This window comes from Culex quinquefasciatus, chromosome 2 (assembly GCF_015732765.1).
Source record: "Culex quinquefasciatus strain JHB chromosome 2, VPISU_Cqui_1.0_pri_paternal, whole genome shotgun sequence".
Classification (NCBI taxonomy): Eukaryota; Metazoa; Arthropoda; class Insecta; order Diptera; family Culicidae; genus Culex; species Culex quinquefasciatus.
Genome location: NC_051862.1, coordinates 70,118,733 through 70,142,773, shown reverse-complemented (window position 1 = coordinate 70,142,773; position 24,041 = coordinate 70,118,733). Strand labels below are relative to the sequence as shown.

At 38.7% G+C, this 24,041-nt stretch overlaps 2 protein-coding genes across 2 annotated transcripts; one reads left to right on the top strand and one right to left on the bottom strand.

The window, feature by feature from the left end:
- The first annotated feature begins 1,492 nt into the window (after positions 1–1,492).
- On the top strand, positions 1,493–13,238 carry LOC6035931 (sulfite oxidase, mitochondrial). The gene is made up of 4 exons (XM_001845989.2): positions 1,493–1,921; positions 6,221–6,417; positions 6,512–6,739; positions 11,940–13,238. The coding sequence occupies exons 1-4, from the start codon at positions 1,890–1,892 to the stop codon at positions 13,187–13,189; spliced, it is 1,707 nt and encodes a 568-aa protein (XP_001846041.2). The 5' UTR covers positions 1,493–1,889; the 3' UTR covers positions 13,190–13,238.
- Positions 13,239–13,315: 77 nt separating this feature from the next.
- On the bottom strand, positions 13,316–21,386 carry LOC6035930 (heat shock 70 kDa protein cognate 5). Its single transcript, XM_001845988.2, has 7 exons — positions 21,140–21,386; positions 20,820–20,857; positions 15,010–16,295; positions 14,741–14,950; positions 14,499–14,686; positions 14,300–14,440; positions 13,316–14,229 (listed from the first exon to the last, which is right to left on the bottom strand). Exons 1-7 carry the CDS (start codon positions 21,200–21,202, stop codon positions 14,134–14,136), a joined length of 2,022 nt encoding a protein of 673 aa, XP_001846040.1. The 5' UTR covers positions 21,203–21,386; the 3' UTR covers positions 13,316–14,133.
- Between the last annotated feature and the right edge of the window lie 2,655 nt (positions 21,387–24,041).

The following is a 24,041-nucleotide window of genomic DNA, read 5'->3' as shown; positions in this document are numbered from 1 at the left end:
TAAAAAGTTGGTCTAGAAAGCCTTTATAAGGAGTCCGATTCAGGCCAAGACTCGTTAAGTCCCCGCCGGAAGTGGGAGACATGGCAGCTGACGACTAGGCCACCCCGCGACGCCACCCTGCCTTCTCAATTTTTGCATAGCTTCAATGGTTACGGAGGCGATAATTTTGTACGGCATTCCTCCTAAATCTCCCTACACTAACTTTTTGTCCTGCAACTGCTCGACCCAGAATCCCCGGATGTTCCAAGAACCGGTGAAATTAAAATGTTATGTATTTAGGATCATACAAATCTGTGTTTCTTGTGGAATTGTGTTCAGAGACATCAGAAACATACATTTTTTTCACTAAATTATAACGAAAATTTAGTGTTTCTAAATATACGGAAACTCAATTTGGTTTGTTTTGATTGATGTTGTTGATTAGCCCTTTTGTTTTTTGCTTGTAAAACTACGAATTTTCGGAATTTTGAGATGATGGAGGGTGTTTTAGAATCAGTTTTGTTCGCTTAATATGATTCTGACAAAAACTCAGTTTTTTTTACATCTGAGGGTTTTGCTCTTTTGAAAAGTTGTCACTAATTTTTTCAGTTTTCGATTCTGTGACGATAGGTACACATGAAGGTGGGTCTATTAACTAAGTGAAGATGGAAAAGATGTATTCAATACTTTAACAAATCCTACGAAAGGCCAAAATCACGCTTAAGACCAGTCTCGTTTTATCAAAGCGTGAAACATGATTTTTTTTAAATATCAAAATTCAAAAAAAGCAAAAACTCGCATAAAAATTCCCATAAAAAATAATTGCTTTCCTTAATGTTAGGACTAAACCAGTGACTCTAATTTTGGAGAGTTGTTTAGGACCCCAAAAGGAACAGAAAGATTGCTGTGCTTGAAAAACGATTCTGACACCCTACTGTCGTTACAAGTAATGCTATGAACAACAACATAAATTAAATGAGAAAAAAAAGTTTGACATTTGTTTTAGATAAAACCCTGCGCAGAGGTGTTTTTGCCTTTTGAACGGTATGAATATTTTTGATATGTTCCTGCCGTATTCAACACGAAGAAACTAACACTAGTACTAAGCTCTGATTAGGCAGCACCTTACCATGAAACGTTGTCGGGTAACAGTAACATATTAATTTCTGCTAATTTATATGACCCAATCTCCCAATTTCACTTTCTAGAACAAAGGTCTCCCCTGTTGATGGTACTCTTATGATCTTTAAAGAATTTTATTTTATTTACTTAAACATTTGAAACGGTGAATACTGGACTTAAATTTGAGGTACCAATACAAATGTATTCTCAAGTGGAGCTTCCAGAAATAACGAATACTCTGTATAAACAAAATAATTAATTTATATAAAGTTGAACAATATTCCAAACATAACAAAAAATAAATAAGTTTTTTTTAAATTAAACATTTTGTGTTACCATTTCTGGTCGACCCATTCTCGAACTGTTGTCTTATCAAATCAACCAAGTGAAAGTCATTCGTTCGTCATATTTATCGCCGCTTGAGGTGTTCCTTTACCCAGCTGGCAGTAATCTTATCATATCTAGCTATTTTTACTTCGCGGATTTATCCCTTCTGACAAGTTCGATTGTACCTTCAATTTAAACATTCCATAACATCGGCTGATTGTGAATTTTTAAATTTTTGGAACATAATTGTGCCTTTACTGCGCATTTTCGCAGGCTTTTTTGCGGTCCAAGAACTGGTTTTCTGTTTTTAATGCTGAATTCGTCTTGATGCCGGGCACTGCCTGTCTTTGTGTTTGTTAAATTGATACGGTTCAGTTCAGCAAAAGCTAAATTTGTACGCGTAGAGTGGCCGTGGCCACAAACATCGATTCCAGTGTATTGCGAGAGGCCAGCAAGTGAAGATGTTGTCGCGAAGTGTGCTCCATTTGGCCAGGTAGGTTTGTTTTGTCGCACGTGTCCGGTTTCTCCGGGGGTATGGACTGATAGTCGAGGGAAGTCAAGTGATGTTTACCACACCATCGGGAGATAATCCACCTCGTTGAGTGCGTATATGTGAGCTTCGATGATGCAGCTAAATGTGTGAAGAAATTCGCGAAAAAAGCCGGATTGTGTTGAACAATGTTGTGTTTGGGCATTAGATAGACTGCTTACGCAAACCGAGGTCGTCACTATTTACGATCTTCAGAGAACCCTGCGAAGATCTTCAGTGATGCTAATAAATTTGCGCCGTTGCTGTTGTTCAACTGGAACATAAAGAAATTTAAAAAAAAACCTAAATAGTCGTTTCTTTGCTAGCAACAACTCGATGCGATTAGTTTTTTTACATGAAATATATTGCCCACTACTTCCTAATCCCGCCTCTAGACGGATCACGATCTATAATTTCTCCAAAAACAATTTATAAACCAATTAACCAATTAACGTTAACGTGAAGACTTCCATCATTGTTATGGTTTTTCGCTCAAAGATATAAATTTTGCGTCGCTTTCAATATTTTGACAAAATTCCTTCAACAAGTTGTTTGGGATAGTGCCCTACACATGCTGATTCCTTTTGGTAACGATTATCCCATTCCTTGTAAAGTTATGGAAATCGTCATTAATCAATGATTGCCAACTAGGACGTCAATGACTGTGCCACAAAATTATATAAATTTTGAAGCACAATTGATTTCGATCAAAAATTCCTTCAGTGGCTTCAAGATGGCAACAACCGGCAACCGGCATGCTAATTCATTTTGGTGCTGAAATTCGTTAAATTGAATTTAATACAGAATATTTTATAGTGATAATCAAATTTCTTTGAAAATGATCAACGGCTTCACCTTAAGCATGTATTGAAACAAGAAAAGTAAACTTTTTTGTTGAACAAAATGACCTCCTTATCATTAGATTTTTTTAATCGAAAAAAGGCATTAAATTGTTAATCTTGGAATGAATTTACCAAATGATCTTGGATTTAAAAAATAATAAATCACTTTCAAGTAGTTTAGGGACCATCCTAGAGCTAAAAAATAAAAAAAAATCGTGATTCGATTACACGAAGATTACATTATCCGTGATTTTTTTCCAAGATCTTCGTATTACACTGAAAGAAAGGCACATGGCAATATCACATGTTTTACACATGAATCTGCCCCATACGACTTGGCATATGAACGTCACGTGAGAATCAGATCGAAAACATCCATCGCGTAACACGGCGAATTCATATGAAAATCACGTTAACTTCAAGTGTCATCACACATGAGTATGAAAAGAAAATCTTATCCAAGTGTAATGAAAATCACGTTAGCTTCACGTGTTCCTTCACATCATTATTAAGTGAAATTTTTGTCTCTTTTTTTCTCGTCAATCTTAATAAATTGTGTTTACAAAATTATGTTTTTTTTTTAATATTTTTATTCAGTTTTATTTCACATTTCCGAGCCACTTACAATTTGGAAAACACAAATAAAAAAATCCAAAAACACTCTTGAAGTTGACAATTGACCTTGATTTGATTTCCCTGGAGTTAAATCCGCGCTGAGATCCAGCATTCATTGGTGAATTTCTGATTTCCTGTAAAAATATTAGAAATTATCTGTTAAAACATTGGTATTAGTGGATGACAATGTAGTTAATACTTACCATGATTTTTGGAACTCTTTTTATTTTTTTCGGTACAAACACTTTCTTTACAGCAAAATTTTAAAAGAACCTGAGAAATCTCAGACCGTTCTTCTTGCTTGTCGCCATCTTACTTTGTGATTTTTTTCGCCAAAGATGTCTAAAGCCATAACACGTAATTTTAAAGTGAACTCCACTTGAAAATCAAAGGATGAGTCGAATGGGGCAAATCGATGTTTATTTCATTTGAATCTAAAGTGAACATCATGCGAAAAAAGGATGGAAGGTTTTTCGCTAACGATCAGCTGATTTCAAATGATTTCCACATCTATCTGACATGAATAATATGTGTAGGTCAAAGGAAAAGCATGTGAATTTATCGTGTTGATTTTTTGAGACACTCACGTGAAATAACACTTGAGATTACTATGTTGGATTCTTTCAGTGTATACCGAGTCTGGACTGTGTTAGGGGAACTATACCCTTTCTCAGCCTATTTCTATTATCGGCCTATCAGCACTTTGATCATAAATTATAGCTTTCTTAAAATGTGTAATAAATAAGTAGTAAATAGCTCAAATGAAAGTGAGCAAGCAACTCTCCATTGTTGATACATTCGAAAATGTTGACATGCATACAAATCTGGAGTTTTTTTTTTAAAGGTCCAATAAACCAAATTTCCAGTTTTTGCTTTTTGGGTGTTTTTAGAACCGCCTTGAGTCAGGGGTATTAAAAAACACCCAAAAAGCAAAAACTGAAAATTTAGTTCATTGGTCCTTTTAAAAAAAACTCCAGAAATGTTTATTTTCATCCATTTAAGGCTCTGGAAGGCATCATTCCAAATCGGCCATTTGGCGGCCATGTTTGTTTTAGAAAAACATTCAAATCTTGATTCAGAATGTTTCAATAAAAAATGGGTTTCTATTTTTTCATTTCAATTTACTATTTCTGGACCCTGATTAAAGAACCATTATTGACAGTCATTGCCCCAAAAGTGAAGGACACCTTCTACGACCTTAAACCATTAAAAAAAATAAGTAAAAAAAAAATTAAGAAGCTGCCTAAGGAAACGAACATGGTTTTCAATAAATTTATTTAATTCGAAGATTTTTTTAACTTTTTTTTAAAGGGTTTAAATGGATGCAAATAAACCTTTGAATGCACGTTTCTATTGTGAAATTCACTCAGAAAATCGAATATGATAAAATTTTCACCGGAAAATTTGATCTAAGGGGTCTCCGAGCAAAAATGTACAACCGAAAAAATCACTCAAATAAAAGGTATCTATTTAATATGTTAAACTGCCTTACCCAAAGCGTTCTCAGTCTCAAATGGTAGTCCCAGATGTCCCCTACAAGATGCAGGTCGAACCGAGTTGATATCTGGATGGAACACTTTTTTATTTGAGTTTGTAAATTATGCTATTTTTTTCACTAAAATGCCAATAACTCCCTTTAGAATAAACCAATTCGGATGCTTCTCCCTGTATTTGGTTGCATTTTTTAAGCCCTTTAAGATGCATTTTGAATTTTGAAATTAAATTGAATTTTGCCTAAGTTATAGCCTTTTTAAGTTTTTTGACGTTTTCGAATCTTTAAACGTTGTGTCCCGATTTGCCCCCCTTCCCGTTAACCTACAGTGCTCATATTTTGGCCAGATCCTATTTTTATATGTACAAACAACCCCTGAAAATTTCAGGCAGATTAGTGAGGTCCAAACGACGTCCCATACAAAACGGTATGCCCTGTTCGTGGATTCGCTCTTAGAGTGATTCAAATGGATATAATTCCCCTTCCCCTAAAAAGTTATATTATGACTAAACTGCCGCTCTAATCGTGTCCGTCCCATATGTGAAAAAAGCAAGCCGAGAAAAACGCATGTCAAGTTTGTCCCGTCCATAAGGCTACGTGTTAGAATTTCACGAAAAAGTGGATTTTCTCCGGTTTTCTAAAACAAAGTACTAAATTTTATTGGGTTTTCTGATAGTTTACATGATTTTGAACCAAACTGCATCATTACCTCAAAATTGACGAAATTACATATGGGACGGACTTGATTTGAGCGGCAGTAAATGTTTCATAAATTCAGTATAATTTAAGGCCATTGCTAATTTTATTTTAAGTTTTTGTCCCTTCCCCCTGAAAAATCTTTTGTGCACTGTTTCAATTATTTACATTGTTTACCGTATAGTTTTATATTTTTAAATGAAATCTAGCTCTTTTAGACTTTTGGCAAATTTTGAATTTTTGGACTGCAGATACAGAAAACTTTATAAAACACTTGTTCATAAGTTAATAGATACATGTTTTGTATTAGTATGTATAATGCTGTAATATTGTATGAAGCATTCTGTGATACCTTTTGCTTTAAAATTTTTATTGTTGGGCTTGAAATTTGAAATTTAGTTTTAGACCTTGACCTGAGCCGAAGGACAAAACCCTTATATAAAGTTTTTAGCAGCCTAAATATTAATTTATTTTTGTAGTAACTTTGGCAAGATTATGAAGTGTTTTCAACAGCTTCGAAACAACTGAAACGATTACCAAAATTACAGACAAATGTTAGGTAACATGTTGCACGCCTGATTGATGCATTATATATTTGCGTTATTCTTTTCATTTCAGATTTCATCCTTCGAAATCGGTTACAAGTCGCGTGGTGCATCATAATTGGCTCAAAGTAAACATAAGGTCTGCTAGTTACGACCACGGTTCGAGCTCACGTAGCCAATCAGATAATGCTGGAGATGGCCATGCTTTTTCAACTGCCGCCACCGTTATCGGTGGATCCTTACTAACCTACCTCATTGTGAAGAAACTGAGTAAGTTCAATCTATCAACTCGCTGTAGAGCCTCATCTAAGAAACACTAACCCCTCAAATGACCTGCCCATAATCACCTCATTTTATTACGCAGAAGATGACTCGGCAAAAGTGTACGCCAAACAGGTGGTGTCCCCAACAAAAGACATTCACCAGGCGCACAACGAGCTGCGCAAAGACCTGCCCGTGTACGCGATGGAAGACATCCAGAAGCACAACTCGCCAGCCTCCGGTATTTGGGTGACGTACGGTATCGGCGTTTACGATATCAGCAGTTTTGTGCCAAAACATCCCGGCAGCGATAAGGTCATGCTGGCGGCAGGTAGGTTCTTTGTTTATTAGTTAAGCAGTAGGAACAGGCAAATATATGGTTTTTAAAGTTGTTTGCTGACCGAATCTTTGATTACATTTGCTGATCGAATTCTTGAGATCCCACACTGAATATTCACTACGTTTGAGTGTATCCCAGACATTTTGAAATTTAAATCTATCTCGAACCGGGGTCTTTTGAGATTTCATTTTAAACACTGAGCAATTCTCTACGAAATCGTTTTTTTTTTGTTCAATTTTAATTTTTGTATTTTATAATCCGACTGAAACTTTTTTGGTGCCTTCGGTATGCCCAAAAAAGCCAACATTGGTTTGTCCATATAATTGTCCATACAGATTTGGCAGCTGTCCATACAAAAACGATGTATGAAAATTAAAAATATATATCTTGAAGGTATTTTTTGATCTGTGTCTTCGGCAAAGTTGTAGGTATGGATACAGACTTCAATGGAAAAAAAATACACAGTGAATTTTTTTTGGTGATTTTTTATTTAACTTTTTGTCACTAAAACTTGATTTGCAAAAAAACACTAGTTTTTTTTTTATATGTTTTAGAGGACATCAAATCGACGTCGTCGTTATTTTTTACATTGGACTTAGGACAGTAGTCAATATGGAGACTTTTATGTAAAATTGTCTGGAGAATCGATTCCCGTATTCGGGTTTTGAAAATTTTGACGTTTAGAGGACTTTTCAAAAAAACAGTTTCAGTAAATGATTTTTGTATTTTTTTAGGTGAGATGCTCCATCCTGCATTTTTCATGAGTCTTTTTGTAACATCTTAGGCTATCTTCACAAAAATTTTGAACGAAAAAAAATCGTGGGCTCCCCCTCAAATTTTACTTTTAAACTTAAAAATCAAAAAATCTCATAAAAGTTGAGTGTTGTTTTCTTTCAGTGTATTTTTATCAAAAAGCCCGTCAAATTTCCTACAAGTTTGTCTTTGACCACTTTTTGATACGATGCAACGGCTTCGAGATACAGAAATATTTATATTCCGAATTACAAAAATATTTAAAACACTTACGCCCTTCTCAAATGTCATTATCGTGTGGTACTGGCTCCATATACATAAAAATGGCTTATATAAGCGTAGGATAACATGTCTACAAAGTTTCATTGAAATCGGAGAGGGTCGGGTACAACCGATTCCCTATTTGGTTGGATTTGCTCATATATAAAGTGACAAAAATGCACGGAGTTTTTTCGGTTTTTGTTGAATATCTCAGGATTGAAATCGAATTTTGGGGATCTGTGAAGGTCAAAAGGTGAGCCATTGTGAGCTGCACAACATGGCGTTCTTAACTCAATTTGGCCCAAAATGCACGTACGACAAGTTAGCACGATGGCGACGAAATGCCAACTTTTCAGAAATTTCCAGGTTGTGCAAAAAATCTTTGACCGAGTTATGATTTTTTTTTAATCAATGCTGTTTTTTCCAAAAATTGAAATATTGGTCGCAAAAAATATTCGACTTCATTTTTAGATGTAAAATCAAATTTTCAATTAAAAAGTATTCAAGTAAAATTTTGATAAATTGCACCGTTTCCATTTTTAGGTGACTTTTTTGAAAATAGTCGCAGTTTTTCATTTTTTTAAGTAAGTGCACATGTTTACTCACTTTTGAAAAAAAAAAATATTTTTGAAAGAGCTGAGAAAATTCTCTATATTTTGGTTTTTTGAACTTTGTTGATACGACCCTTAGTTGCTGAGATATTGCCATGCGAAGGTTTAAAAACAGGAAAATTGATGTTTTCTAAGTCTCACCTAAACAACCCACCATTTTTTAATGTCGATATCTCAGCAACTAATGGTTCGATTAACGATGTTCACACACCCAACACATGTCCAACTTACACGGATGCCCATGCCTCCAAAAAAAGATGGAACGGTAACTTCAACTCGCTGGTTCTCGGGCATAACTCAACCAATCGGGACGATTATTGTTTCCAGTGATTTGTATGAATGTCTAGATGATTCTAAAATTTTGCAGAACTTGATTTGAACAAATCACCTTTTTTAAAAAGACTGCCTCCGCGGAATTTTTGGCGAATTTTTTTTTACACGCGAAAAAATCATCTAGACATCCTAACAAATCACTGGAAAGAAGAATCACCTTGATTGACTGAGTTATGCCCGAGAACCAGCGAGTTGAAGTTACCGTTCCAACTTTTTTGAAGCCTTGGGCGTTGGAATGTTAAAATATGAAACATTCGTGAAATTTTCCGATCTTTCCGAAAAAAATATTTTTAAACCAAGACTAACATTTTAAAAGGGCGTAATATTGAATGTTTGGCCCTTTTGAAATGTTAGTCTTGCTTTAAAAATTTTGAAAATATTTTTTCGAAAAGCTCGGAAAATTTCACCAATGTTTCATATTTTAACATTGTAAATCAAACCATTAGTTGCTGAGATATCGACGTTAGAAAATAGTGGGTTGTTTGCGTGAGACTTGGAAAACATCAATTTTCCTGTTTTTAAACCTTTGCATGGCAATATCTCAGCAACTAAGGGTCATATCAACAAGTTTTAAAAAGCAATTTATAGAGAATTTTCTCAGATTTTCAAAAATATTTTTTTCAAAAGTGGACAAACATGTGCCACTAATTTAAAAAAAAATGAAAAAAAAACCTAAAAATGGCTATAACATAAAAACGGTGCATTTTATCAAAATTTCACTCAAGTAGGGGAGAGTGGGGAGACTTGATCCCCAGGGAGACTTGATCCCAAGCCTGTATCTCGTCATTGTAGAAAACAAAGAAAAAAATTAAAAAATGTTTGGATTGAGTTACACAAATTTTTCTAAGAAGTGCTGCAAAAAACTTCCAAGAGATCTTTTTTCTTTGTTTTGATAAGTATAGAAAACACTCAAAAATTATTCAAAAAAATATTTTTTATACATGAATTGTTTGATAAACATATCAACTCCAAAACCCTTACGCATTTGACGTTAAATTTATCGTCATACTATTTTTACAATCAATTGTTTAAAAAAGTGTGTTTAGGGAGACTTGATCCCTGCATTTTTACAGTCACTGGAATCAGCCTCAAGATTAAATAATTTGGCTGGGTTTTCGTACATAGTTTCCTTTAGTATAGTTGTACATAACTAACTGCAGTTTGGACCATTTTTCAAAAGTTTTGTAAACAAAAATTACCAGCTTTTGTAAACATGCTCAATTTTGGTCTAAAAAAAAAATTAAGTTTTTAAATATTTTACATGCTAAACTTGTTATATTTTGAACACAAACGTACAGGTTTAATGTGAAATTGCTGTATCTTATAGAAAATTAAAAGTTTGGATGAATAAGAAACAGAAACGCTTAAGATTTCTTCAAAATGTTGACAGGGGGATCAAATTACCCCCAACATTTTGAAAATGCCGGTTTAAAATATTTTTTTAAAAAGCTTGGCATTATTCGAAGAGTTTATCTGATGAAATACCCTTATCAACCAAACATAGTTGAATGTTTAAGCTTTCAAGTCATGCAAAAAGATCATAGTTTTGTGAGAAATTGACAGAGTTATGTGCGATACAAAAAAAGGGGATCAAGTCTTCCCACTCTCCCTTACTTTTTGATTGCGAATTTGATTTTACATTGAAAAATGAAGGGTGAAAAAATTTTGCGACCAATATTTCGATTTTTTTTAATCAGTATTGATTAAAAAAATTATAACTCGGTCTAAGATTTTTTGCACAACCTGTAAATTTCTGAAAAGTTCCCTAAAACATATCAGAAAATGAAAAAAAATTAAAATACTTTTTTTTGCAAATTAAGTTTTACCGACAAAAAGTAAAATAAAAAATCTCGAAAATCAAAAAATACGTATTATGGATACGTATTATGAGTTTTTGTAAAAAAAAAGTTAATTAAAAAATCGGCATTTTTTTCCGTGTACCAATTTTTTCTCAATAGTCCTCAACAATAGAGAGCCTATATGGAGAGGCGAAATGTTACTCTCAGGGTTCCAATCGAACTGTCAAATCGGGGTTCCAATCAAGTAACAAGATCATGCAAGAACAAGGTCAGAATCAATTTAGAATAATTTTGAGCAGAAAAATGAGATTAACAACATTCACAAACATTGTAAAACTGTTGTTTTTATTAAAATGATAGTTTTTGTTAAGTTTGTGCTAGTTCAGTACAACAAACGTGCCAGCACAAAAAATATACTACAAGTTTTTCAACCTTAAATTTGAATGACTTTGGGTGTTTAAAATTTCTCCCAGAACATTTCATTTCCCTATGTAGGTCCCTACTCAACAATACCTACAACTTCGCCCAAGACACCAAATTGATCAGAAAAATCCAGAGTCTCGGCCCGAAACTTCAAACACGAACAAAAGCAGCGAACCGAAGATTGGCAATGACGTTTTGGAATTTTGACAGTTTGGAACGCATGAATTACCCCATTATCGGTTTCCCACATGGGTGATGTGGAAATTGTTGCACATGGTTGAAGTTGGGAATTTTGCAACTGATTTTAATTTATGCTAAATTTCAAAATTTAAACACGAATCTACAGCAAATCGATGTGAAAACTAAAGATACATTAAAGGCACGATGATTTGATGTGCAATCTTAATTAGAATAGCGATAAAAGAGGTTTAAATTGAAAAAATAATAATAAAACAAATTCTGGTCTGGAATTCAACGAAATTTTGTCTGTTTTGGAAGACTTAATGTTATTGCACAATGGTTATAGATTTTTTTTACAAAAAAGTAAATTTTTCGGTTCGTCCACAAACAATCCCATGTTTGTAAACAAACGACGCCATATTGCCAATGTTGTTCGGTAGCTCATATCAGGCCATCGCCGGGGCCCTGGAAAAATCACTCAAAAGTTAGAGCTGTTTGAATATTTTCGTACCATTTTTGTATGGACAGCTGCCAAAATTTTATGGAGACTTGTATGGGTGAACCAATGACACAAAATAACTTCTTTGGTCATAGGGAAGGCCCCCACAAAGTTTAAGCCAAATTAAAAAAAAATACAAAAAAATCCATTTCCAGTTTTGGTAGAGAATTGCTCAGAAGAACCTTGCGTCTCCTTTGAAATATCGCCTTCTGAAGTAGGTAATCTATAGAGGTGCATGGTAGTTCAAATGAGCTTACCAGCTATATTATGGCTTGAATATTTCTATGTATATTTTCTGCAACTTAACTAATTCCCTTGAACCAATCTTCCAGGCAGTGCCATCGACCCATTTTGGCACATTTACCAGCAGCACAACACCAAGGAAGTGCTCACGCTGCTCGAGTCGTTCCGCATCGGAAACCTGAAGGAGGACGACGTGATCAGCACCAAGGACCAGGACAACCCGTGGGCTGGGGAACCGAAACGCCACCCGATCCTTCGGGCTGCCACCGAACGGCCCTTCAACGCAGAGCCCCCACCGTCCATGCTGGTGGACAGTTTCCTAACGCCGAACGAGCTGTTTTACGTGAGGAACCACCTGCCGGTGCCGGAGGTTGACATTAAGGAGTACGAACTGGACGTGGAGGTTGAGCTGAATGGGAAGAGCAAGTCGTTCAAGTATGAGGACCTGAAGAAGTTCCCGAAGGTCACCGTAACGGCGGCCATCATGTGCGGCGGAAATCGACGCGGCGAAATGATGGAGGTCAAGCCGATCAAGGGTTTGCCGTGGGGACCTGCGGCGGTAGGCAACGCCCAGTGGAGCGGGGTGAGACTGGTGGACGTGCTCAAAGCGATGGGTGTTGAGTCGGACGAAGTGAGCCACGTGCAGTTTGAGGGTTTGGACACGGATCCAACCCACACGCCCTACGGGGCGTCAATTCCCCTGTCGAAAGCGATGGATCCGCGCGGCGATGTGATCCTGGCGTACGAAATGAACGGCCAACCGTTGAACCGGGACCACGGCTACCCGGTGAGGGTCATCGTTCCGGGCGTCGTGGGCTCCCGTAACGTCAAGTGGCTCGGACGCATTATAGTCTCCAAGCAGGAGTCCGGCTCGCACTGGCAGCAAAATGACTACAAATCGTTCAGCCCAAGCACCGACTGGGACACGGTCGACTTCAAGAGTGCTCCGGCGATTCAGAACATGCCGGTCACGTCCGCGATCTGCAGCCCGGCCAGCGGAGAGAAAGTCAAGGCGGAGAACGGGTTCGTCACCGTTAAGGGGTACGCGTGGTCTGGCGGTGGCCAGGAGGTCATCCGGGTGGACCTTTCCGTGGACGGTGGAAACAGCTGGGTCGTGGCCGATTTGGACCAGGTCGAGAAGAATACCGGCCGAGGACGGCACTGGTCGTGGTCGCTGTGGACGGCGAAGATTCCGGTGAAGCCGGGGCAGAAGCTGGAGATTTGGTCCCGAGCGGTGGATGATAACTACAACGGGCAGCCGGAGACGTTCAAAAACATCTGGAACCTGCGGGGAGTTGTTGGTAACGCGTACAGTCGCGTGAAGGTCGAAGTGAAGTGAGATTTGTTGAATTGTGAAGTGATTTATTAAATTTTATTAATCATAAAGATGTTGTTTTTTTGTTTAAAGATAATCCGTGCAACTTCGTAGAGCTTCATTTTCTTTCTCAAATGAAAAATAGCTTTGTCGTGTTAATGTTTTAATCTTATTTTATTGCAATAAAACGACGATACCTCCTTCAGGCGACATTTTCCTTGTTCGTTCATGCGCCTCAGAGCAGTTATCTACAATATTCATTCACTTTACAATACATCATATTTTTCTTTTCTTTTTGAATCTTTTTTTCAAACGAGTAAATTCGTTTTTGTAATAAATCATTGGTTTTCAGAGTCGAAACATAATAAACACTATTCGATTAGCTTCTCTTACCTACCAAGCCGCAAAGTCCTGCTCTTGCGTGCCACCGACAGGATAGTGGGGAGATTTTCTAAAACGAGCCTTGTCTCCTCTGAGTCCTTCTCCCATCACCCACATAACTATCAATCGGGGGGAGCGGGGTTGAGAAAGTAAAGGGTTAACACGCGCGGAGTTGCCTTAATTGTGTCGGTTGTTCCTTTCTATCAAATGTTGTAAAACAAACACAATGTTACATTCGTTAAGTTTTGAATCAAGCTAGGGAGGGCTGGTTGAAAGCTGTCTCTTCTCTTTTGGGCTGGTACAAGGAGTAACTTAATCACTAAAGGCTTCCAAACAAACAACTCTTCCTACTACAAACTACTAGACTTGGTTTGTTGAATAGCAAAATCCAGTCAAAAATGACGTTTTCCTTCCGCGCGTTAGATGCATTCCGGTACTAGCGGCCACTAGTTCCAATTGTGTGTGTCTTTGTGGTTTAATGTGTAGTCTGGCGAAATTTAGCTAACACTATGATGTCTACAACTATTTTTACAGGGTTTTGTGTTTTTGTTATACTTGTAGAATTAAGAGGGGGGATGATGAGTTACTTAGTTCTTGTTCTCCTTCTCCTTCTTCTCGGCATCTTCGCTACTGCTGCTGCTGCTGCTGGAACTGCTACCGCTGCTTTCGCGCTCCGAAGCCATCTGCAAATAAACGTCGAGAGAGATAAGCTTCATGATGCTCCACTTCAAGCCAAACCTCGTTTTCACTCACCTTTTTGTACGCCATCTCGAACAGCTTCAGCGAGGACTGCTGCAGGGCACCGACGGTCTTGCGGATCTCCTCCGGATCGGCTTCGTCCTTGTTGGCCAGAATTTCCCGCACCTTGGTGATCTCCTCGCGCAGTTTGTCACACTGGAAGTTTCAAAAAGAAATCAGTAACGCTCTTGACAATAACTGCCATTCGACTCACCTCCTCCTTGGGCAGCTGATCCTTGAACTCCTCCATCTTGGATTCCGTGTCGTGCACGATTCCTTCCGCCTGGTTCACGGCCTCGATGCGGTCCTTCTTGAGCTTGTCGCTCGCGGCGTACTGTTCGGCGTTCTTGACCATGTTTTCGATTTCGTCCTTGCTCAGACCGCCGGAAGATTGAATCACAACTGAAAGAACTCGATTAGTCACCTGTTTTTCTTCCTAGTTGAGCCAAAACTTACTCTGCTGCTCCTTGCCGGTGCCCTTGTCCTTGGCCGAAACGTGAACGATACCGTTGGCGTCGATGTCAAACACGACCTCAATCTGGGGAACGCCACGCGGCGCCGGCGGGATTCCAACGAGCGTGAACGAACCAAGCATCTTGTTGTCCGAGGCCATCTCGCGCTCACCCTGGTGCACCTTGATCTCAACCTGGGTCTGACCATCGGCAGCTGTGGAATTGAAACGGGTTTAGAACAAACTTAGCTAGAAGAGCATTAAACCAACTCACCAGTCGAGAAGACCTGCGACTTCTTGGTGGGAATGGTCGTGTTACGGGTGATCAAACGGGTGAACACTCCGCCAAGGGTTTCAATTCCGAGCGACAGCGGCGTCACATCGAGCAGCAGCACGTCGGTAACGTCACCAGCCAGCACACCACCCTGAACAGCGGCACCAACGGCCACAGCCTCATCCGGATTCACGGCACGCGACGGCGTACGGCCAAAGATGTCCTGCACGGTCTGTTGAACCTTCGGCATACGGGACATTCCACCAACGAGCAGAACCTCTCCAATGTCCGACTTGGCCACCTCGGCATCCGACAGAGCCTTCTGGCACGGACCAATCGTGCGCTTGATCAAATCTCCAACCAGCTGCTCCAGCTTAGCCCGGGTGAACTTCAAGTTCAAATGTTTCGGTCCAGAAGCGTCCATCGTGATATAAGGCAAGTTGATATCCGTCTGCACCGACGACGAAAGCTCGCACTTGGCCTTCTCCGCCGCTTCCTTCAGCCGTTGCATCGCCATCGGATCCTTGGTAATGTCCACGCCCTGGTCCTTCTTGAACTCCTGCACCAGGTGATTCACAATGTGGTTGTCAAAGTCCTCGCCTCCCAGCAGCGTATCACCATTCGTAGACTTGACCTCGAACACGCCCTTCTGAATCTCCAGAATCGAAATATCAAAGGTGCCACCGCCCAAATCGTAAACGGCAATGATCTTGTCCTCGCTCTTGTCCATGCCGTAAGCCAACGCGGCCGCCGTCGGCTCGTTGATCACACGCAGCACGTTCAACCCGGCAATTTGCCCGGCATCCTTCGTAGCCTGACGCTGCGAATCGTTAAAGTAAGCCGGCACCGTAACCACGGCATTCTTCACGCTCGTGTTCAGATAAGCCTCCGCCGTCTCGCGCATCTTCATCAGCACAAACGCACCAATCTGGCTGGGCGAGTACACCTTACCATCACCGCCCTGGACCCAAGCGTCCCCATTGGAAGCCTTGGTCACCTTGTACGACAGATTCTTCAAGTCCTTCTTGATCTCAGCATCGTCGAAGCGACGACCGATCAACCGCTTCGTTGCGTAGAACGTGTTCGCCGAGTTGGTGACGGCCTGGCGTTTGGCCGGCATGCCCACCAGCCGCTCGCCGTCCTTGGTGAAGGCCACGTGCGACGGGGTGGTGCGCGCACCCTCCGCATTCTCGATCACCTTTGCGGCCTTGCCCTCCATCACGGCCACGCACGAGTTGGTCGTGCCCAGATCGATACCGATGACAGCGCCCTTGACCGTGTCAGACCTGTGCGCGGGGGAAAGAGTTTAGATAAGTATTATTTTTGGTTTAAAAAAATACAAAAACAGCTTGAGCGTGGTGGATCAACCCTACATTATTTAAATTACGTAGTTTTGAAACTACGGCCCAATTTTTATTTATTCTTGCTGAAAATACAGTACATGATTGGTAATTGGATCGAGAACGAAGCCCAGTTACCGAATGCTGATCGCTAACTAATATTTTTCAATAAATAATAAAAACAAGACCCTTTTGGTGTAGCTTCGCTAAGAATCAGTGAAATTTAACACATACAAGTTAAACCATAGCAAAATTACCATAATTTGCGGGTTCAGAAAACTTTAAATGCCAATTGATGCCCCAATCACAAAAATGTGCAGCCAACAGTTAAACAAAATAAGCTTTTACTAAATAAGCTAAAAAACTAAAGTAGTTGATGTCAGTAAACTTCTCTTCTTCAAAGTAATATCAAGTTTTAAATGAAATAAATCAGTAAAGTGTTTGGCATTGGCTCCAATATTAAATTATTATTTTATTTTAAAAAAAAACTCTCGACATTATTTGTAGAGTTTAAGTCTATCTGGATCAAAAATTTCATTCAGTTTACTTTATAATTTTTTATATTCTTTCACGTGATATTTACAGTTGACTCACAGAAGAGCAAAACTACTTTCAAATGCAGTTTTGTATAGTTATTTATCATGAATATTAGATTTGAAGCTAGTTTTTACCTTTTGGACAAAAGTCTAATAAAAAGTTTATTCATTAAAAATAGATAAAAATCATTTTGTGAGAAATGTCAACCGCAAAAAACTACAGTATAGTTTTGAGTCCCAGGTTTTGAGTCCCAAATAATGAACTTGCGTGGTCAATTCGGTAAGCTTATACAACAAGTATAAAAAAAACACAAAGTAATGAGAATCTCGATATGGTAAGTAAAATTTAAGTTTTATTGAACAACCATGACTAAATGTACTTGGGTTTGTTTTATTATTATAACAATATCAAGTTCCTTTCAAATTATTGGCAACACAGCAGGGCAATTCCAGCTCAAATCAGGATTTTTTCTGGTACTTTTGTACCCGTCCCTCTCCGATTTCAATGAAACTTTGTAGACATGTTATCCTAGGCCTATATATACCTTTTTTGTGTATATGGAGCAAATAGCACTCGAACATAACATTTGAGAAGGGCGTAAGTTATTTAAATATTTTTGTATTTGGCAATTTAAAAATTACTGTATCTCGAAGCCGTTGCATCGTATCAAAAAGTGGTCAAAGACAAACTTGTAGCAAATTGGACGGGCTTTTCACACTGAAACAAAAATACAAGCCACTTCTATAAGATTTTTTGATTTTTAGGGGTTGAAAATTAAATTTTAAGGGGATGTCACGATTTTTTTTATTCAGGTTTACGAGCTTCGTCGGAGGATGACAAGAGCAAACCTGCGCATCCTCTTGCGACAAAAAAGCTAAAAAAGAAGAAAAATCCAACGAGTTGGTCGTATCCCACAATTTCTCTGCCGGCCAGCGGGTATTGGATTGGACCACACACACATGTCACGATTTTTTTTTTTTTCATTCAATATCTTTGAGGAAATAGCCTAAGATGTTACAAAAAGGCTGACGAAAAATGCAGGATGGTATGTCTATCCTAAAAAAATACAAAGATCATTTACGCCGGGACCGTGGTGTAGGGGTAAGCGTGATTGCCTCTCACCCAGTCAGCCTGGGTTCGATCTCAGAAGGTCCCGGTGGCAAATTTTGAGACGAGATTTGTCTGATCACGCCTTCCGTCGGACGGGAAGTAAATATTGGCCCCGGACTAACCTAAAAAGGTTAGGTCGTTAGCTCAGTCCAGGTGTAGGAGTCGTCTCGCTGGGTCCTGTCCTGGTGGAGTCGCTGGTAGGCAGTTGGACTCACAATCCAAAGGTCGTCAGTTCGAATCCCGGGGTGGATGGAAACTAAAGTGTAAAAAGATGTTTGCAATTGCCTCAACAATCAAGTCTTTGGACACTTAGTTCCGAGTAGGAATCTCGCAATCCAGAACGCCAAGGCAATGCAGTAGAGCGAATAATTTGATTTTGATTTGATTTACTAAAAACGATAGTGGGAATCGATTCCCCAGACAATTTAACATAAAAGTCTCCATATCGACCATCCTTGTGAAGATACAGCGGTTTTAAAATTAAAAATGTTGAAAAAGGGTTTTTGGTGGTTTTTGGCGATTTCTATATGACAGACTTGATTTTTCAGTCTCGAAAATATTTTTACTGGAAAGCTCGTCCAATTTTCCACAAGTTTGTCTTTGACAGCATTTCAATTGGATGTATGGGCTTACAGATATAAGTATGAGTACATTTCTCATAACTGAAAATAGAATATTTTTTTCAGTGTGGTAGAAACCTGGATAGTAAATAAACTTACGTAAACAGTTTAAGTAAATGATGTTTGTATATTTTTAGGAGAGACATACCATCCTGCATTTTTCGTCAGTCTTTTTGTAACATCTTAGGGTATTTCCTCAAAAATTAAAAAATCTAATAAAAGTGGCGTGTATTTTTGTTTCAGTATATTTTTTTCCAGAAAGCCCGTCCAATTTCCTACAAGTTTGTCTTTGACCACTTTTTGATACGATGCAACGGCTTCAAGATAAAGTAATTTTTAAATTGCCAAATACAAAAATATTTAAATAACTTATATAAATAGCAAAATTCATCTCTCGATTTCCGGGAAATTGAAAATCTCCAGAATCTTCACTCTCTATTTGGGAGCGACTGGTTAAGCCCACGATTGGCATTAGGTGAATGAAATTTGTATGAAAATTACAATGGGAAACCTGTCATTTTTCCTTTTTGAATTTACAAAATTCATGTTTTATTATTTTATGAAACTCACACCCTAGAAACTCGTAGAAGTACATATAGAGCTGGACAACTCTTTCGAAGATGATATGATGATGCTAAAGTGCGTCACAAAAAAAGATACAGAGTTTTCAAAAGCGGTGTATTGAAATAATCAGTGCAACTCACATTTTTTATCAACATTGCCAGAGGAAACATGAAACACAAAACCAACATGATTGTTCTTATATTTTGATGAACCTTACTTTAAACCGTTATCAAGAAAAATTCAGAAGACATATTTAATTAAATTTCACTCCAATTTCTATTATTTATCATAGTTTTCGAAAGTTTCCGCTTGACTTGAGTGGGTTTGCATAAAAGTATGATTTTTACCGAGGATTTCGAATTGTCTCTCTTGAACGCTCTATAACTTCTGTAAGAAGCAATTTAACACCATACTGTTTTCGGGAGAGTTCCAGGGCTATACTTCTACGGTGTAAGTTTCATAAAATAATAAAACATGAATTTCCCAAGTTTCCCCATAGTAGCTTTCATGCACTTAAGACTGTGATATTCTGGTATTTTAATGATATTAAAATCAATCTTATTTCATCCTGTTCACGGGAGACATGCTCCATCTTTATTCGTCCAACACTGACTCACTCGTCTCACGCCAGCTGCGCACTACTACACTCTCAGCTATACACGCTTCCAGCGGTCTACCTAAACTGCACTAATATTTAGGATGCCACATCCTCCCCTTACTAAAATATTAGCAAATATAAAATATATAAACAACAGTTTAACAATTATATAAAATCCATTTTCGCTACCACATTCATTTGGAACCCCGCTCGTAGTTACAGGCTTCAAGTTCAAAGCGGGGTTCCAAATTACTGTGGGCTTAACCAATTGCTCCTGAATTTTGGGAGGTTGTTTGTGGCCCTAAAAGAGACCCAAAAAATGTGTTGCTGAAGAAATCAACTTTTAATTCCAGTCACCAGGAGCGGGTACTGCTCGAGAGGTTCCAAATCTGTTGCCATTGCCGTTGAATTAGCGGCAAAAAATTGCAGAGAATACAACACCTCCTGGCTCCAGTCAACCGAGGAAAAATCAACCAGCAGCAAAGGATGAAGGCAGTATTGACCTGTTTTCTCCACAAGAACTTATGAACATTTTCGTCAAGATGACAACAGCTTGAATTATTCAAATTAAAAATCTAGGAAAAAACCCATTTAAAAGGAATATTCTGATGGCAGGTGACTAGATTCAATAATTGCACTAAACAACTTACAATAAACTAATTATTCTTTCGACTTTTTACATCAATAACTTGTAATAATTGTCATAATTCAGCAATGATTAAAAATAACATAAAACCATTTTTCTTCCCTAAAGAAACCGTGATTTAAATAACATCACGCAATCTCTCTAGAACGCATGCGGCAGTCGACCTTGAAAACATGCTTTCTGCCTGCCGCAAGCATAGTAGCCAGAGATGGGGTGTTACATAAACCAACCATCGTCAGACTGAGAATCTTCATCGAACGAAACTTCTTGGCCGATCGCTCAAATGATGATAAAGATTCAACTCACAATCCTAAAGAACCACATTTCACAACCCACTATCAGCCGCTGTCTCTTGAAGTGATAATTTCCCAGTCATTTTCCCAGCAGGTACTTACTTGAGTCGGGCCTGCAGGCTGTTGCCAAGGACTCCTCCCTAGAGTAAAGAGAAAAAGAGACATTGCATTCATTATCGGTTCCGTGTAACATCCGACCCCGGGTTCAAAGTTTAACCCGGAAGCCCCTTCACACTGGAAAGTGCACGAAACATGGAAGCAACTCCCGAAAGTGAAGAAAGATTACACAAGAACTTGCGATTCCTAACCTCACTTTTGTACGGAGATTTACTTCCATGTTCCTCCAACTAGACCGGGGGAGAGGCCGATTTTCAGTTTCGGCCTAAACGGCGTAAATCAAACAGAAAGCCCTAGAAACTTACATTCTGCAGCAGCGACCGGTTCTCGGTCAGCGCTCGGGACACGAATTTGGCTGCCTTCAACATGGTGTTTGCACGGTTTCACGCGTTTTTCTTCACGAAATCACGTTTCTGGAAGGCTATGATGCAATTATTTGGAGAAACTGATGAAACTGGCCCGCAGCAGCACAGACTTTTTTGACAGCTCACGCCGCGCACACACACGCACAACCGATTCTCTCGAAAGTTCGGAACGAAGTGAAATGAATGAATGAAATTTGCTTGCTTGCCGGTGGTCTCTCGCGTCAGTGCTGTCAGACAGATTTTTCTTTTGCAGATTTGCTTTGCCCAGGTGGTATTTTTTGTACTATCCCTTGAGTGTCCTATAAACAAAAATAAATCAAAATTCATTTCAAGACTTTTTTTAATAGGTCCTATAAACAAATCTAGAGTTTTTTTTAAATTGCTATTGTTTTTCATATGTTTATAGGACCTATTCAAACAAAACTCTAGAAATGTTAACACTGAGTGTATCCACAGACAAAGTGTATCCCACTTACTCCGATGGACATTGACATAAGGTGTGAAAGGGATACACTTAATGTTTGCATTTGTTTATAGGACCTAATGAAAAAACGTTACTTAATCTACCTTTAATGCTGATATGCAGCTCGAAAAGAATGCGCTACTTTTCTTGACCGCGTTCCTTCCGTTCTGCATACCCTACTTTAAAAACTACTTGTACAGTAAAAGCATAGACTAATCAAAGACTAAACACTTCAAACAAAATTTAATCATTTAAAAAAGTATGAATCATGTGCTGTGAACACTTTATGGTTTTAGGCAGGAGGGCGACATCTCTATCTCACTACAGGCAGCTCGACCGCAGCCATCACAAGCTGTCAATTACGGCACCAGAACAAAAGGAAGCTGTCATTTACGGCACCAAAACAAAGCCAGAACAAAAGATCAGCTGTTCATTACGGAACCAAAACAAAGCAACTGCGCACATTGAAAAAAAAAGTACAAAAACTGCAGGCATAAAATGGAAAGAAACTGATTATTTTTTTGATGTAAAACTTTTACCAAAATTTAAATTTAAAAGTTGGTGTATGTTTTGAGGTGATTTTTTTTGCAATTTATGTGCAAAATAAACTACTAAAGTTAAGATCATTAAAAACACATCTAGCCAATGACCCCATTTAAAGTTGTACTTTTTAAATTGAATTGAAACGTTTAACTTAACTACTGTGTAATTTGGCAGTAATTCAAATTTTAGGTTATAAAAAATATTGAAATAAATATTACGCCTTCCAGCTATTCCTAGAGTTTTGTGTCAATCAACCGAGGCAGTTAAGTCATTGAGATTGTCTTTAAAGGTTCCTGGCTCGAATCTCGTAGTTGAAACTTTTGAGTTTTTTTGACGGGTTATTTTTTTCTAATGAGCTCGAGGGCATAATCAAAGAGTATTGAAAATAGAGCGCGGACTCGGAACAAATTTCCAATAAATTCATGGTACCAACCAAAGGTACAACCGTAACGCCTTTGATGAGGCGTTACGAGTTTGAGGCGTTATGGATTTTTTTTGTTGTGACTATTTTGATCTTAGCAATCCCACTTGATTTTTTCAAGTTGACAGTTCCCTTGGATTCGAGGAAAAAAACATTGTTTTATTTTGTACGACGACACGGGTGAATATCCGGGGAACCTTGCCGATACAGTTCTTTGTGAGCCAAGTTCTTTCGAGAACCGTCCGGGTACCCGGACAAACGATCCTCGGTGTTCACTGAAAAATCGGAAAAAAATCGTTGAAATTTGTGTCCAGTTGCCAGATTCGAGCCCGCGGTGACTCGATGCTGCTACGAGGCGCTCCATACGCTGGGCCACTTCTAGGCCCCGAAGAAGATCCAGGAGTCTAAATTGAACTGTATCTCGTGTAGGTGCTTGCTCGCCAACTACAGTAGATCATCATCCAGGAGGAAAAGATGAATTGTTGAGGATATTTCAAGAGTGATATTTTGACTAAAGTTGTTCCGTTTCTTTACCAGCTTCAGGTCAACACGAACGAGTCAATCGGCACATGAAGGTTGCCAAGCGCCATAGATGGCATCGATATAAAGGCGCCGTACAAGTGGTAATCGGGACAATTGTATGTTCCGGAGAAGTTTTTCGGCAAGCGAGTTCCATCCAGTTGCGTCTGCTGAACCGGCGGAGGTCATAAAGAATACGATCCAAATCTTGGGTTAACCCGATGTCCCCAATGTTGTTTTGGACATGTTGACAGTGAATCACACCCCTAACGAAGCGAACGGATTTTAACACAGTAAAATTCCGATGAATCCGCTTGAAATATAGAAAACCCATCTGAATTCAACCGAGTTTTATTATTTTTTTCTAAATTAACAGCCGAGTTTCAACGTTAAGATCGCCTTCAACTTATGCAAATTACGATATAATGCTTTATCAACCAGTCACCTATATTTGCCAATAAATCAAACTCTAGTTTTGTTCAAAACATCTAACTGGAATCTCGCTTAAGATTGCACGCAGCCAGAAAATCTTCCCACAAAGATCGTTTATTTGTTGTTATTTTTGTGAAGTGTCCAGTACAGCTAGAAAATTTCATGCCATATCAACATCTTCTTTCATGTTCGACTTGCTCATTGGAATAGTGTGGCAAAGCTTGGGCCAACGGTGTAGATTCCATCTGAAAAAAAAACTCCAAGAAGCGGCGAGCTGGTTCGTACATGAACTTGGGTCGAACCGTGGACTGCAAAATCTGGAGTCGATTCCTAGACTCGATGTTCTGTTGGCAGAGCACGTCAGAAGTTCAGGGAGGAGGATGTAACGTGCTGGCCACACGATCCTGAATGCCGAATTGCACAATTTCTGCTCGTGGACTTTGGTCTGGCGCAAGACATTAGCA